Below are 16,538 nucleotides of genomic sequence, written 5' to 3' on the forward strand. Positions count from 1 at the left end.
CATATGGGCAAAAATATTACATTAACTGCAGACAGTGCCCTTCCCTGATCCATAATGGTGTACTGCAAACTGGCAGCCAAAGGGTTTGTGCTGCAGGGGGTTGGGCCTACTTGTCCCAAGGACAAAATACACATGAAAACTTGTTGCCCTTGACCCCAAACAATATGCCCTGGGCGTCGGGCTATAGGAATTCCACATCCCTGATTTAATACTGTCAATAGATGTTTTTGAGCCGGTCATAACTAATCTATGGCAAGATACTGGAGCCTTTCTGGGACTACTACACTTCCCATCAGTTCTACACAGCTAGTGTAGGTGGGTTTCTGCAACCACTCACTGTGCTGGACAGTGCCTGTCATACATAACTTCATGGCCCAACTACAGGATGTTCCCTGCTGGGGCTGCACATGAACACCCACCTATGTGACTCCATATTGTCCCCCACCCCCTGTTGAGCTCTGCAGTGCAGTCTGAACCCAAGTAGGCTGAGTGCACCCATCAACAGTATGTACTTGACCTATGATGAGCATAAGTAACGTATTTTTATGTCTTCCTGTGGAAAGCATCTGTAAATTAAGGGGGCCGGCAAAGCACTGTCATGACACATTAACTTGTAAGACCTTGAATGTTCCTTATTTTGAAGTGCTAGCATAAATTACTCCATGCGATGCAGTGCAAAGCAAATTAGTAATTGAATAATTTAATGTATGAATTTCTTTCTTTTATAATTTAAATGAAATGAATATGCAGGTATTAGAGGATGCCAACTACATTAAATGTAGGCAAGACTCTGTGACTACAGGGTCTGCCTTACCTCGAAGTACCTGTGAAGTTAAGGACAAGCTTATCTAATATACTTTCACAGGAAACTTCCCTGTACTGAAGCATAAATGGAAATTTTAAGTTACAAATATAGCACAACTTCACGAGTAGTAATGCACATGTGCACTCTAATAGGGAACAGGCCCATGGGATTAGGGATCACTCTGTACTGAAGACAGCCATTTGACCCATATAGGCAACATAGACTTTGGCTGAAACATGTAGACAATAGATGAAGGAGATCATAACACTCTCGCACACATCAACTCTTGTTTTTAACCTTGCCTAAGGTTCTCAGTATTAAAATATTCCCCTTTGGGATAGGGAAACCTTAATGTTAATTTAACTATCAAGATTCTTAAACGCCAATAACCTCCTTTGCTGTAAATCAGGCGTGGAACACACCCAGATGCACTAGGTGTCTTGGTTGGGAACCCAATGATTATGCATACCTTTAACTGATGTTAGTTGGTGAGGGTTCTTCTAAAAACTAAACAGGAATCCCTCTTTCATCTGATCAAATGATTTTACCGAATATAGGCAGCAGGCTCTCTTTGTGATTGTTTTGATGAATTTGAGAGGTGGAGCGAGCCTACTTTTTTCTCACTCTGATTGTTAATAATATTTGTTAAATGAAATGTATCCATATTTACCCCAGAGTATCTTTTGAACGGTATCCCAAGAGATCTTCCTTATCTCTACCTACAAACATATTTAGTTACCTTGACCTCAGTAGTAGGTTCTTACCCATACGGATTTCATCTTTGGGACATAATGCTGCTTGGAGAAACTCTTAATCAATCTTAATTTTATTCCATAGCTAGTCTCTTATGACGTTTCATCCTCAAAGCAATAAACAAAAAGCTGCAGCATAGCTTCACAGGGCCCAACGTATGTAGAGGTGCAACCTTTTGAATAACATCATCATTTCATAGGTCTATATCTTCTTCTGGGATATCCCAGAAGCCTCCTTTTATTATAATGGTGGCAAAACATTTTTTATACTTAAAATCAAGGTCATCTTTTAGAGATCATGAAGAAAGAAATTTGGAGGAATTTGTGAAACGAGATAACCTATGTCATGGTAGAGATCAGAGCCGGACTGACCGTAGCGGGCACTGTTTGTTTTCTCAGTGGGCTGGAAGGGTGAGGGCTGGTTTTGGACCAGTAGGGGGCGGTTTTGCAGCAATGCTGCAGCAAAATTGCCCCCCTCTAACAAAATTGCAGCAGCCGTGTTTCCCACCAGCACCCCCACCTCCGAGGCCTGGTATAGAAAATCAGCTTTGAGATACTTCACATATATGCCATAGGTGTGCCATGCAAGTTTAAGTTTACTTTTTATTACCTGCATTTTAGCTTTTTACAAACATACTTTTACTCCTTTATGTATTGTAGGTACTCAGTTATGTGTTTGTAAATTTATAATGAACTACAATGCAAATGTGAAAAAGCATAACCATGTCACATTTTTCCGTAGGCAAGATTAAAGCTCTTTCCACATCAAACAGGGGAGCTGCATATTCTTGGAGTGGTTTACAATCTAGGCACACTTCAAAGTATTGCAACTGTAGATGGAGTCAGCCCTGCAAATGCCTTGCAAACCGGTAAGTTCCTAGTTAGGAGTTAAAGCATTGAGAGGAACTGAAGGATGAGAATATTTTTCAACATGTCATTAAGATATTCATATTAATTAGTTGCATGCTCATCTCAAAAGTTTGTATATCTGGCTGGTTTAAACCATTCTCTCATACATTTTATTCATCAGTGTAAACCTATGAACACCTGCACAGTCACAAACTAAAATGCCATTAAAAAAACAGGAACATGAGGAACATTCTTCCTAAAGGAGCCAATTCAATGCAACCTCGTTATACAATTTACAGCAAGAAAGACTGGTCTAATATTATTCTACTTGAGGTTTATTTTTTAGTAATGTCGCTAAAATATAGCTTTTTTTCCCTTTAGTTTTGTGTGCTTGGATTAAAGGTGCAGGGCAAAGACCCCTGGGTTCCTGCTCTCCCAGCGCACAGCCCTGCATCTCCTCCTGGCAGTGCTCTGCCTTTGGCCACACAGACCACGGTTCGAGTCCCTGTGACCTGCCCTGGACTGCTCTTGATGGCTTTTTCTGTTGTCTTTCTCCTTGCTTTTTCTTTTGACTGGTGACTTTTCTGCTTTTATTTATGGACCTTGTTTTCTTCTTCTATCCCCTCATCTCCTTTTCTATCCTTCCGCCTTTTTGCCGGCCCCTGTAGCTGCGGCCCCTCCCGTATTTTTCCCGCTCCCGCCCCCAAGCTGTCCCGCCCTCCCTCGACCTCTACTTAATGGAGGCTGCTGTGCGGCCGTGCCAAAAGCAAGCCTGTCTGCGCCCGTCCTTGACCCAACCGTGACCAGCGCCAGGACCCCTGGTCCTCCGGCCCACCAGCTCTACAGCTCCTCGGCTCTCCGCAATCTCAGCGCCGGCAAGAACTCCAACTGCAGGCTCTCTTCACCTCTCAACACCCACAGACCCTTCATCTGCCGCCATTCCTTCACCTGCGCCGAGACCCAGGACCCTCCACCTCCCTCCAGCAACAACTCCATCACACCCCAAACACTAAGATGCATCCTCCTCAACATCTGCTCCCTCCACTGACACGGCACGGAAATTTGGGACCTCCTCGACTGCACCTCACCGAAACCTGGACGAACACTGTCTCCGGACCAGACATCGCTATTGCCTTCCACGAAGGATACAAGTTCACCTGGAAGGATCACCCCAACCGCCCCGGAGGAGGTATCGCCCACAAGGCCAATCTCCAGCTGAGCACCTATTCCGAACAGTCCACATACCTGATGGAACACCTCCATTTCTAGATCCAGACCAACCCGCCCTCCACCCTCCGAGGCACCTTACAGACTCCATGGACCATGTACTCCTTTTTCCGACTCCATCACCAACATCATCACAATGCATGCCATCACCTCCACCGATTTCACGCTGCTAGGAGACCTCAACTTCCACCTCGACAACCGCCAGGACCAAAACTCCGACCACCTCCTGGACAACCTCCACACCACAGGACTCGAGCAGATCGTACCAGAACCAGCGCACTCAGCTGGGCACACCCTCAATCCCGTTTTCACAGCAGGGAACTCCATTACCCTCAGCCACACCTCCGAACTCCCATGGACGGACCACCGCTGTGTTCACTTCACCCTCAAATCCAACGCCCCCTGCAGACTCCCGCATCAGCTCCAGCGCAGGAATTGGAACAAGATCTACAACGACCAGCTCACAGCCGCCCTCGGCAGCTCCGCCCCCACCACCACAGACGATGACCCCACCACCGCCGTCGGCACTGTACACAACTGGATCACCGACGGTGCGAAAACCATCGCCTCCCTCAAGAAAGCATCCAAGCCCCACACCAAGAAAGCTAGCTGGTTTTCCACCGAACTCTCAGACTTCAGGACAGAATATCCACCAATACACACAACAGCGAGGAACTCTTCGGCATCATCAAAGAGTTTGCCCAACCCAAAAGCGAGTCTACAGACATCACTCCCTCCCAGGACCTCTGCGACAGACTCCGCGCTTTCCTCCATCACAAAATCAAGACCATCTATGACAACTTCGACAACAACCCCCATGAGGAACCTCCTCTCACGCTCCCAGCAGCACGTAGCCGAAACTAGACAGCTGGACCGCCCTCAGCATTGAAGACACTCTAAGGATAATGAAGACCATCCACTCCGGGGCCCCCACGGACCCCTGCCCCCACCACATCTACCGCAAAGCCACAGACCTCCTCGTCCCGAGCTTCAACGTATCATCAACCGCTCCTTCGAGACCGCCTCCTTCTCTGGAAACACGCGGAGATCTCCCCACTCCCTTATCTGGCCAAAGTCATGGAAAAAGCTGTCAACAGCAAACTCGCCGCCTTCATCGAAGAAAATAACATCCTCCACTCAATCAGGCTTCAGAAAGAACCACAGCACCGAAACCACACTCATCTCAGCAACAGAAGACATCTGCACCCTTCTTGACAGAGGAGAGACTGTGTCCCTCATCCTCCTAGACCTCTCCACGGCCTTCAACACTGTCTTTCAACGCGCACCCTTGCCCACAGACTCCACGACACTGGAATCCAGAAAAAAGCCCTTGGCTGGATCCTCCCTTTCCTCTCCGGCTGAACGCAACGAGTCAAACTCCCTCCATTTCTTTCAGAACCAACTCCTACCACCTGCAGAGTTCCGCAAGGATCCTCCATCAGCCCGACCCTGTTCAACATCTACATTGCCCTGCTCGCATCCATCGTCTGAGCACACGGACTCAACATCACATCATACAAAGACAACACCCAACTCATCATCTCACCATCCAACAAACCCAACATCACCAAACACAACTTTCAAAATGGAATGGAAGTCGTCGCCAGATGGATGAAGAACAGCTGCCTTCAACTCAACACAGACAAAACCGAGGTACTCATCATGAGCCCACACCCTGACGCCTGGAACGACACCTAGTGCCCCCCGCCCCCACGGATCACGCACACAACCTCAGAATCACCCTGGACTCCGAAGTCAAAATGGACCGCTAGATCAACGCAATCACCTCCTCCACACCCTCCACCTCCTCCGTAAGACCATCAAGTGGATCCCCCCGAACACAGGAAAGATGTCACACACGCCCTCATCAGTAGCAGACTGGGCTACGGCAACGCACTCTATGCCGGGATCAACAAGAACCTCACCCCCAAAATTCAGAATGCACCCGCCAGACTAGTCCTCAACCTACCGTGTCACAGCCATATCAGCCCACCCCTACATACCCTACACTGGCTTCCCGTCAAGAGAATCACATTCAAGCTTCTCACCCACGCACACAAGGCCCTCCAAAACACTTGACTCGCCAACCTGAACCACCTCCTTATGTTCCACCAGCGTTCGCTCCGCTCAGCCCAGCTCTCCCTCGCAACAGTACCTTGGATAAAAAAAAAAGCAGTACAGGAGGGCGCTCCTTCTCTCTCCTCGTGGCCAAGGCATGGAACTCCCTCCCTCTCAACCTCCGACAGACCCCATCGCTCCCTAAGTTCCTAAAGGACCTCAAGACCTGGCTCTTTGATGGAACTCAGTGAAACTCCAGGATCTACGGAACCCCAAATTCTGCAAATAACCGCATGGCAGAATGTTTTCTCGCGCACTGAAACGGTAAGTTGCTGTGCAGAAGTGAAATTCGTGGTCAGAAGAATGCCGCTAGAGTACAAAATATGCTCGAGCGTCTGCAAAATTATCTCTAATAGCAGTGCCCTCTGGCACGCCTTGTGGTGCCATTCGCGCTGATTTTTCGCAGCAGAACACGCTCCCAGCGCGAAATCACGGCGCAACGTGCCTTTTTCTGCTTGTGGGCGGAACGCTGCGGAATCTGGCAGAGCTATTTTGTAATTCTGCCAAGTCAAATTCCGGGAGATCTGCTCACCCCTATTACTATTCTATAAAGAGTAGGTCGATGACCCCCAACTGTGTCCAGGAATTTGTTTATTAAACATTTGATTACAGCTCTATTACTTATGAAATCCATAATAGTGCTATAAACCAGACAGAGTCCTGAGTGAGTTTGAGAGGTTATGAGATGTGAGAGAGAGTAATGAAATGAGTGAGTGCAACACATTCCGTGCTTGAACAATCTAACACAAGTCCATTCAACACCCTCCCAATGGAAGGACACCACATGCCCTGCATTACTTCTCCTTTAAATTAAATAGGTGCTTTATAACAATCACTGCAAAAAACATGTTTTATAAACACTGGGAAACACAATGTTCGAGGCATATGAGCTGCAGACTACACACTGTGCATATATCGCCATCTGGCGTTGGGCCCGGATGTTGCAGTTGTTTTTCTCTTGGAAAGTCTTTGGAAGTCACGAGGTATGTGACTCCTCCTTTGGATCATATTGCTCATGGGCTTCGGCTCCATCCTCAGATAGTTTTTTTCCGCCATCGGGCTCGGATGTGTTCTTCGCGCTCCAGTTCGGAACCGTTCCAGTTTCCCTGTTCGGCACGCAATCCTCCCCCTTTGACGGTATTGTCTCGATCGCGTTCTCCACACTCGACGCGACTCTCAACAATCGAAGTCTTAGATTCCGGTCGTCGATGAAGGCCTTCGGGCCTACATGGGCTCCGGTCCTGGCTGATGAAAAGGACGCCATTTAAAAAGTGTCCTCGATGTGGGTCGAAGTTTCCCCACACCGATCTCCATGAGGTGTGAAACTCTGCCTCTCTCCAGAACACGAGGCAAGGGACTGTCCAGCTTGCGCCTCCTTCCGATAGAAGAAGACGTTCCGGGACCGACGAGCAAGGAGAACAATAGCTCACTCGTCGACTTCGATCCCCGACGACATCTTCGAAGAAGGCGTCGATGTTCCGGAACAACAGCACACCGAAGAGGGCCTCGTCAGCGCCTCCGAAACTGACAACTCCGACGTCGAGGACATCACTCCGGCACAGATGGGCGTGAGTACAGAAGTCGACCCCGACCCTAGACCCCCCTCCACGCCATTGAAAAAGGCTTCGGTCACATCCCCTACGACACAGGGGACGGAGCGGATGACCATCCAATAGGGGACCCTACTCTTACGGGCTCCCCAGACCCATGGGACGACTACAACATTCCAGACGTCCCCAACGTCCCGCAGGACGATCTTTACCCCTCTAGACGACCCCCCCTCCCCCCAGAGGACACCATGGGCTTTAACCAGCTACTCCATAGGGCTGCACACTACCACAGGGTTGATCTCCACGCAGACCCCGTAGAGGAGGACTTCCTCTTAGATACATTTGACACTGCACAGAGGTCCACATCAATTCTGCCGATGCTTAAAGAGGTTATTAAGCACGAACAAGAGGTCTTTAAAGACCCGGTTAGGGCCAGAGTCATTAACCCACGCATTGACAAAAAATATAAGGCCGCCTCAACACATCCACCCTACATTAAGGCCCTGCACCACTACACTCCCTGGTAGTCTCCAATGCGAGGAAACGTTCCAATTCCCAGGCATCAGGTGAGGCTCAACCGCCAGATAAGGAGTCTAAACTCCTAGACGCCTCTGGCAAACGGACGGCGTCTCAAGCGGCCAACATCTGGCGTATCGCTAACACTCAAGCGCTCCTAGCTAGATATGACAGGGCACATTATGATGAGCTGGAGTCAATAATGCAACACCTCCCTGAGAAATATAAACATAGGGCCAACAAATTGATTCAAGAGGGTAAAACCATCACAAACACTTCCATCCGTTGTGCCCTCGAAGGAGCTGACACCGCCTCCAGGGCAATAAATAGCAGCATCTTTCTGCGTAGGCATGCCTGGCTACGCATTTCAGGGTTCAAACCTGAGGTTCAAAGTTCCATCCTCAACCACCCCTTTGATGAGAAACATCTGTTTGGCCCTAATGTCTATATAGCCCTCAAAAAAATGAAAAAGGACACAGACACGGCAAAATCTATGGGAGCCTTGCTGTCGCCAGCTCCCAGGCGCTCCTTTCGCCGTTCCTCCTTTAGAAGCAACACCAGAGGCTACTCCTCCAACAGCGCCTCCACTTCCTACAAAACCCCTACCCAATCCACCTTCACTAGGGGTTACCAAAGAGGCAGTTACAGGGGTAACAACAACAAAGGCAGAGGCAAAACTAACACCTCCCGCTCTGCCTCCACCCCCATCCAGTGACTTCCCTCCACTTCCCCCAGACTATTCTTCTCCATTCGGGGGCAGACTCCACAATTTCCTTCCTGTCTGGGCTACCATCACCTCAGACAGATGGGTGCAACAAATAATTCAATCAGGCTACTGTCTAGAGCTAACATCTACCCCCCCCCCCAACCATTCCACCCAAACAGCGCCCAATGTCACAGGAACATTTGTCACTTCTAAAGCAGGAGGTAATCTCCCTCCTACAAAAAATGCAATAGAACCAGTTCCTACCCACCAACAGAACAAGGGAGTTTACTCCCTATATTTTCTCATACCAAAGAAAGACGGCTCTCTAAGGCTGATTCTGGACCTTAGACCCCTAAACCAATACATACACTCAGACCACTTTCACATGGTCACACTCCAGCAGGTGCTTCCTCTGCTCTCCCAAAACAACTTCCTGACCACCATAGACCTCAAAGACGCCTATTTCCACATTCCCGTTCACACCGCTCACAGGAAGTTTCTCAGATTGGTAGTGGACGGTCACCACTACCAATTCAAAGTGCTCCCCTTCGGAGTCACCACAGCGCCACAAGTGTTTACCAAGTGCCTAGCAGTAGTGGCAGCACACCTAAGAAGACCACACATCAAAGTCTTCCCATATCTAGACGACTGGCTCATAAAAGCCAGCTCATACAACCAGTGTGTACAACACACTCACGCCACTATCCAACTACTTCACGACCTGGGCTTCACAGTAAACTACGCCAAGTCCCATCTGCATCCCTCCCACGTACAACAATACCTCAGTGCCACCATAGACACCTCAAGAGCATTAGCCTACCCCAGCCCTGCCAGGATAGCAAGCATACAAGCTCTTCACGCCAAATTTCAAACACAACACTCTCTTCCAGCCCGAGTGTTTATGCAACTTATAGGGATGATGGCCTCTTGTATATTCATAGTACCTCATGCAAGACTCCAGATGCGTCCTCTCCAAGAGTGCCTAGCACGCCAATGGAACCAGGCTCAAGGTCAGCTAACAGATCTGGTGTTGGTAGACGGTCGTGCCCATCGCTCTCTGCAGTGGTGGACCAACAAAAACCTTTCCAAAGGACGACTGTTCCTAGAGCCGGTTCCTCAAATAGTTCTAACTGCGGACGCATCGCTCTCCGGCTGGGGAGCTCATCTACTACAACACACCATGGAGGGCAGGTGGACACCTCAAGAAAAGTTACTCCACATCAACCACCTGGAGTTACAGGCCATATTTCTAGCCCTAAAAGCCTTTCAAACACAAGTCTCAGGCAAGGCTGTCTTAGTCCGCACAGACAACATGACAGCAATGTACTACATCCAAAAACAGGGCGGCACACACTCTGCAGCTCTCTGTTAGCACAGACCATATGGAGGTGGGCCATTCCTCAAAGCATTTTTCTCCTAGCACAACATGTCCCAGGAGTCCAAAACACCATTGCAGATCTGTTGAGCCGTCAAACTCAACAAATCCACGAGTGGAAACTTCATCCACAAGTTCTTCAACCATTCTTCAAACGTGGGGGACAACCACACATAGACCTCTTCGCCACCCGCGAGAACGACAAATGCCCAAGCTTCGCCGCCAGATATCCACACCCATTGTCCAAAGGCAATGCGATATGGATGAACTGGTCAGGCAGATTTGCGTACGCTTTTCCGCCTCTCCCACTCATTCCATTAGTGGTGCGCAAACTACAGCAACATTCCCTAACTCTCATCCTAGTTGCTCCAACTTGGGCCAGACAACCGTGTTACACCACATTGCTGAACTCTCTGTAGTTCCGCACCAAAAATTGCACCTCTCTCCACGCCTCTTAAGCCAGAATCATGGAGAGATCAGACACCCGAACCCAGCTCAGCTCAACCTTGCGATCTGGCTCCTAGAATCCTAGAATTTGGTTACCTTAATCTTCTCCCTGACTGTGTGAACGTCATTAAAGAAGCTAGACGACCTACCACTAGAGCTTGCTACGCAGCCAAGTGGAAACGTTTCGTGATTTATTGTCACAACAATAATGTCAATCCCTTAGATGTGTCTATCCAACACATCATAGGCTACTTACGACACCTACAAAGATGCAACCTAGTATACACGTCTATTAGACTACACCTTGCTGCCAGAGCAGCGTATCTACAAAATAGACAGCATCTATCACTCTTCAGGGTACCTGCCATAAAAGCCTTCATGGAAGGCCTTAAGAGAATAATTCCCCCCCAGAGTGCCACCCTCACCGGTGTGGAACCAAAACATCGTTCTCACAAGACTAATGGGGCCTCCATTTGAACCTCTACATAAATATGAGCTTCAATTTTTAACATGGAAAACAGCTTTCCTTGTAGCCATTACTTCCCTCAGAAGGGTCAGTGAGATACAAGCACTCGCCATTCAAGAACCTTTTCTGCAAATGCATCATAATAAGGTTGTTCTCCGCACTAATCCAAAATTCCTTCCTAAAGTCATTTCTCCCTTTCACCTCAATCAATCTGTGGAACTGCCCGTATTCTTCTCGCAGCCACAAACCATTGCAGAAAGAGCTCTACACACCCTAGACGTCAAAAGAGCTTTACTCTCCTACATTGAGAGAACACAGCCTTTTCGCAAGACCAAACAACTATTCGTGTCTTTCTCACCACCACACAAAGGCAACCCCATCTCCAAATCTGGGATAGCTAGGTGGATTGTTAAATGCATACAGATTTGCTACCACAAAGCAAAACAAACGCTATCTGTTCCCCCTAAAGCCCACTCTACACGTGAGATAGGGGCTTCCATGCCATTTATAGGGAACATCCCCTCCGATCATGGGTACTCACAAACTTTTTCTCGGGGGTCAAATTTACAGTGTGATTTGTGATCTGTCTCCCTTCCTCTCCCTCTCTCTGTCTCCCTTCCTCTCCCTTCCTCTCTCTGTCTCCCTTCCTCTCCCTCTCTCCCTTCCTCTCCCTTCCTCTCCCTTCCTCTCCCTCTCTCTGTCTCCCTTCCTCTCCCTCTCTCTGTCTCCCTTCCTCTCCCTCTCTCTGTCTCCCTTCCTCTCCCTCTCTCTGTCTCCCTTCCTCTCCCTCTCTCTGTCTCCCTTCCTCTCCCTCTCTCGGTCTCCCTTCCTCTCCCTCCCTCTGTCAACCTCTCCCTCCCTCTGTCGCCCTCTCCCTCCCTCTGTCGCCCTCTCCCTCCCTCTGTCGCCCTCTCCCTCCCTCTGTCGCCCTCTCCCTCCCTCTGTCGCCCTCTCCCTCCCTCTGTCGCCCTCTCCCTCCCTCTGTCGCCCTCTCCCTCCCTCTGTCGCCCTCTCCCTCCCTCTGTCGCCCTCTCCCTCCCTCTGTCGCCCTCTCCCTCCCTCTGTCGCCCTCTCCCTCCCTCTGTCGCCCTCTCCCCCTGTCGCCCTCTCCCTCCCTCTGTCGCCCTCTCCCTCCCTCTGTCGCCCTCTCCCTCCCTCTGTCGCCCTCTCCCTCCCTCTGTCGCCCTCTCCCTCCCTCTGTCGCCCTCTCCCTCCCTCTGTCGCCCTCTCCCTCCCTCTGTCGCCCTCTCCCTCCCTCTGTCGCCCTCTCCCTCCCTCTGTCGCCCTCTCCCTCCCTCTGTCGCCCTCTCCCTCCCTCTGTCGCCCTCTCCCTCCCTCTGTCACCCTCTCCCTCCCTCTGTCACCCTCTCCCTCCCTCTGTCACCCTCTCCCTCCCTCTGTCACCCTCTCCCTCCCTCTGTCACCCTCTGTCATCTCACCCCGTGTGTGTGTCAGCCCTCAGCCCGGGCTGAGACAGCTTCCCAGGGCGGGCACACAGCCGCACTGAGACAACTTCCCAGCGCGCACACACAGCCGCACCCTAGTACTTCACAGGTCTTTAAAGACCATTTACATGTTAATAAGTTTTGTTGTATTGCACCTCTTAGGCCCCTGCATCTCCACTTTGACAATCACTGGAATCCCCCGGCCCCCACAGAGCAGAGTCTCAGAGTCCGGGCTGCTGCAACTGGCAGTGTTTGCTAACACTATTTAAATTGGTTTTTTTAAACACAGGTAGGATGTCTGCAAGGTCTGCGGGCCGCCAAGGAAGGCTTGCCGGGCCGCTGGCAGCCCGCAGGCCGTACTATGAGTAACCGTGCCTTAGATGATATCTGCAAAGCAGCTACATGGTCTACACTGCAAACGTTCACTAAACACTATTTTGTAGATGTGCAAACTAAGCAACAAGCTAGTGTGTGCCAGGCTGTCCTCAAAACACTGTATCTGAAAGAAACACGTTAGTTAGATTCCTCACCTTAGAATATCCCCAGGCGTCAGGCTGGATCCAGTAAGATTTTTATTTCAATACCCCTTGCGCGTCGCTAGGCGTCGTCTGCGGCTCCGCGTCAGTCGTTGGCGTCGTGCGCCAGAATGACGTCGTCGGATTACTTAGACGCCGCCCTCACGCGCTGACGTCAGTTCTTCTTTTTTCCGCGCCAGACAGCGCCGATCCGGGAAGAGCTTACCACTTTTTGACTCTTTTTGGTCTTCTGTCGACTCGACTCTGGTGCCGGTAGGATGCCTGGGTTTAAAGCCTGTGACTCCTGTCATCGACTGATGTCGGTGATGGACCACCATCGCCTGTGCCTTTACTGCCTGGGGGCCGACCATGACGCGGAGTCGTGCCCCGATTGTCAGGCCTTGACCTTGAAGGCTAGGCGGGAGCGTTCCTGTAAGCTTCTCGAGCTTCGGCACTCGGCTCCGCGCCGCTCACGGTCCCGGTCCAGGAGGAGGTCCAACGACCGGTCGCGGAGCCGCAGTCACCATCATCGCTCGTCGGGCTCGAAGTCTTCGGGTAAGTTGAAGCGATCAAAGAAGTCCAAGAGGCGACACCGCTCTTCGGACTCCCCTCGCCGGTCGCGCGACTCGGCCGAGGGTCAGGGTGGTCCCACCCCCGTGGCTCCGTCGGAGCTACAGGAGCCGCGTCTCTCTCCATACCCGCCGGTCCCTGGGACTGACGCGACTCCGGCGGAGGTCAGTGCCTTCCTCTCGGCCATGAGGGGCCTGGCTCCGCCGTCGACGCCTGCCGGCGCGCCTTCGAGCCCCGCGGGCTCGACTGGGCAACCTCGCGTGCCGGCGGCTCCGGCCCCGTCGACGACTTTGGTCCCGACGCCGCAGGTCCCCGAGGGATCCAGGCCTGGATCTGTCGGCACCGGTCGACCTCACGACGCCTCCTTCGCTGGTGCCGACACCGGTTCCACCTCCGGCGCCACCTCCGGCGCCATCTCCGGACGACGCCGTTCCCTGGTTTAGCCCCTGTCCGGACCCGGCTCCGGCGCGGCGCCGCACCCGACGCCGATGGATGAGCATTTCATTTTCCATCCGGCTCCGATCATTCCTCCTGTTTATCAGGAATCGGATGACGGGGGCGACTGGGAGGGGTCTGAGGACCCTATGGCCATCCAGGGCCAACTTTCTCAGGACTGGGCCGACGAACTGGGGGATGCCAGTGGTCTGGACACTTCACCGGAGGCTGGTTTCATCTCTCCTCTGACTGTGGCTTCGGAGGAAGGTGCAGCTTTTTCAGTGGTGCTGCGCAAGGCGGCCGAAGCCCTGGGGCTCGAGTTGCCTGCTGTGGCCGTGAGGACTAATATCCTCACAGAGGTGCTTCAACCGTCAGCAAGCTCCACAGAGCCTCTGCTGCAGTTCAATTAGGCCCTCATCGTCGTTCTGCAGGGCACTTGGTCCAAGCCCTCCACATTTCCTCCTGTGGATCGGAACTTGGCCCGGCGCCACCACCCTGCTCCGGGCGACCCCAGTTTCCTGTCCAAACACCCCACCCCCGAGAGCCTGGTTATCCAGGCCTCCACTTCCCAATCCTCCTTTCCCGTCCGCTCCTCCGGATCGGGAATCCAAGAGGCTGGAACAGTTCGGAAAGAATCTGTTCTCTTCCCTGAGTTTGGGCCTGCGGTCTTTGAACACCGCTTGCCTCTTGGACCGTTTCTCCCACTCTCTGTGGGATGCGGTGGTGGACGTGCTGCCCCTGTGTCCCGAGGAGGCCCGGACACGTCTCTCCCAGGCACTTGCTGACGGGCGAGATGCAGCACGACATGCCATACGGTGTGGACTTGACACCACGGACTCGCTGGGTAGGGCGATTTCCACCACGGTGGCGCTCCCTGGCTGAGGTCCACGTCTTTTTTGGGGGATGTCCAGAGTACCCTCATGGATATGACCTTTGATGGCGCTCGCCTTTTTGGTGAGAAGGCAGATAGTGCGCTGGCTCGTTTTAAGGACTCCCGGGCTACGGCCACGTCCTTGGGTCTTTCGGCCCCACAGCTGCAAACTTCCGCCTTTCGCCCCTTTCGTGGCCAAGGAAGGGGCGCCTCCTCACGTCCGCCTAGCCACCGGCCGCAGAACCAACCTGCATGCGGTCGCGGACGTGGGTTCCGCCGTGGCGGTACTAGAGGACAACGCGGTCAGTCCACATCCACCCCGGCAGCATCCGCCTCAAAGCCCTCCTAGTCCGAGCTTTCAGGCCCATTCCACGCCAGTGGGCAGCAGAGTTCGCCATCACCTGCTCCACTGGCGCTCCATCACTTCGGACAGGTGGGTGCTGCAAATCGTCCGAAGGGGCTACTTCCTCCCCTTCGAGACGACCCCTCCAGCTATGCCACCGCAGTGCCACCATATATCGGAGGATCACTTGAATCTTCTGCGGGAGGAAGTTACGGCCCTCTTGGCCAAAGAGGCCGTCGAGCGTGTTCCTGGTCCAGAAGTAGGCCGTGGTTGCTATTCCCACTACTTTCTGGTTCCCAAGAAGGGCAAAGGGGGCCTACGCCATATCTTGGACCTCAGGAGCGTCAACACCTTCCTCCGGAGGGAACGGTTCAAGATGCTAACTTTAGCTCAGGTTCTGGCTGCCCTCGACCCTGGAGACTGTATGGTAGCGTTGGACTTGCAGGATGCCTATTTTCACATCCCCGTCCTGCCGGCCCACCGGCATTACCTGCGGTTCACGGTGGGTCAGGAGCACTTTCAGTTCACTGTGCTTCCCTTCGGCCTCACCAGTGCCCCTCGGGTGTTCACGAAAGTGATGGCGGTGGTCGCAGCTCATCTGTGCAGATCGGGGGTTCCAGTCTTCCCCTTTCTCGACGACTGGTTGTTGAAGGCGGGCTCGCCCCAGCAAGTCGTCTCCCACCTCCAGACTACGGCCGACCTCCTGCACTTGCTGGGGTTCTCTATCAACGTGCCGAAGTCACACCTGAGACCCTCCCAGAAGCTCCTCTTCATCGGAGCGGTTCTCGATTCGGCGCAGTTCCTGGCTTATCCTCCAGAACAGCGGGTCCGGGATATTCAGGCTCTGATTCCCATCTTTCGGCCTCTATCCTGGGTTTCAGTCAGGTTGGTGCTGCGGCTTCTGGGGCTGATGGCCTCCTGCATCCTGTTGGTGCATTACGCCAGGTGGCGAATGCGGGCTCTGCAGTGGGACCTGAAGTTTCAGTGGGCCCAGCATCGAGGCAACCTGTCCGACCATGTCTTGATCTCGGAGGGCACTGCGAACCAGTTGCAGTGGTGGCTCACGGACCGCGATTGGGTCAGAGGCAGATGCCTCTCCCTACCCCAACCGGAGCACGTGGTAGTGACGGACGCGTCCCTCTGGGGGGGCCATATGGGAGAGGCGGAGATCAGAGGACTCGGGTCTCCGGCGGAGGCTCAACTCCATATCAACCGTTTGGAGCTGGGAGCAATCCGGCTTGCACTGAAAGCCTTCCTTTCCTCTGTCCGGGGAAGTGTTGTGCAGGTGTTCACGGACAACACCACCATGTGGTTTGCAACAAACAGGGTGGGGTGGGGTCGTGGACCCTTTGTCAGGAGGCTCTGCGCCTCTGGACATGGTTGGAACACCACGGCATCACCCTGGTGGTTCAACATCTGGCGGGCTCTGAACACCAGAGCAGAACAAACTCAGCCGCCGATGCATGATGGATCACGAATGGCGTCTGAACTCGGACGTGGCGCAAGGTCTCTTTCTGCAGTGGGGAGAGCCTTGGTTAGATCTATTTG

At 52.4% G+C, this 16,538-nt stretch overlaps 1 protein-coding gene across 2 annotated transcripts in view; it reads left to right on the forward strand.

The window, feature by feature from the left end:
• TRAPPC8 (trafficking protein particle complex subunit 8) overlaps positions 1-16,538 on the forward strand; it is a 1,257,619-nt gene that overhangs the window by 837,483 nt on the left and 403,598 nt on the right. For both annotated transcript variants that reach the window (XM_085605699.1, XM_085605700.1), the window contains one exon: positions 2,300-2,426. In XM_085605699.1, the coding sequence (XP_085461825.1) occupies positions 2,300-2,426 (127 nt within the window). The remainder of the gene's footprint in view (positions 1-2,299; positions 2,427-16,538) is intronic.

The sequence above is a fragment of the Triturus cristatus genome, chromosome 5_1, assembly GCF_964204655.1.
Source record: "Triturus cristatus chromosome 5_1, aTriCri1.1, whole genome shotgun sequence".
Classification (NCBI taxonomy): domain Eukaryota; kingdom Metazoa; phylum Chordata; class Amphibia; order Caudata; family Salamandridae; genus Triturus; species Triturus cristatus.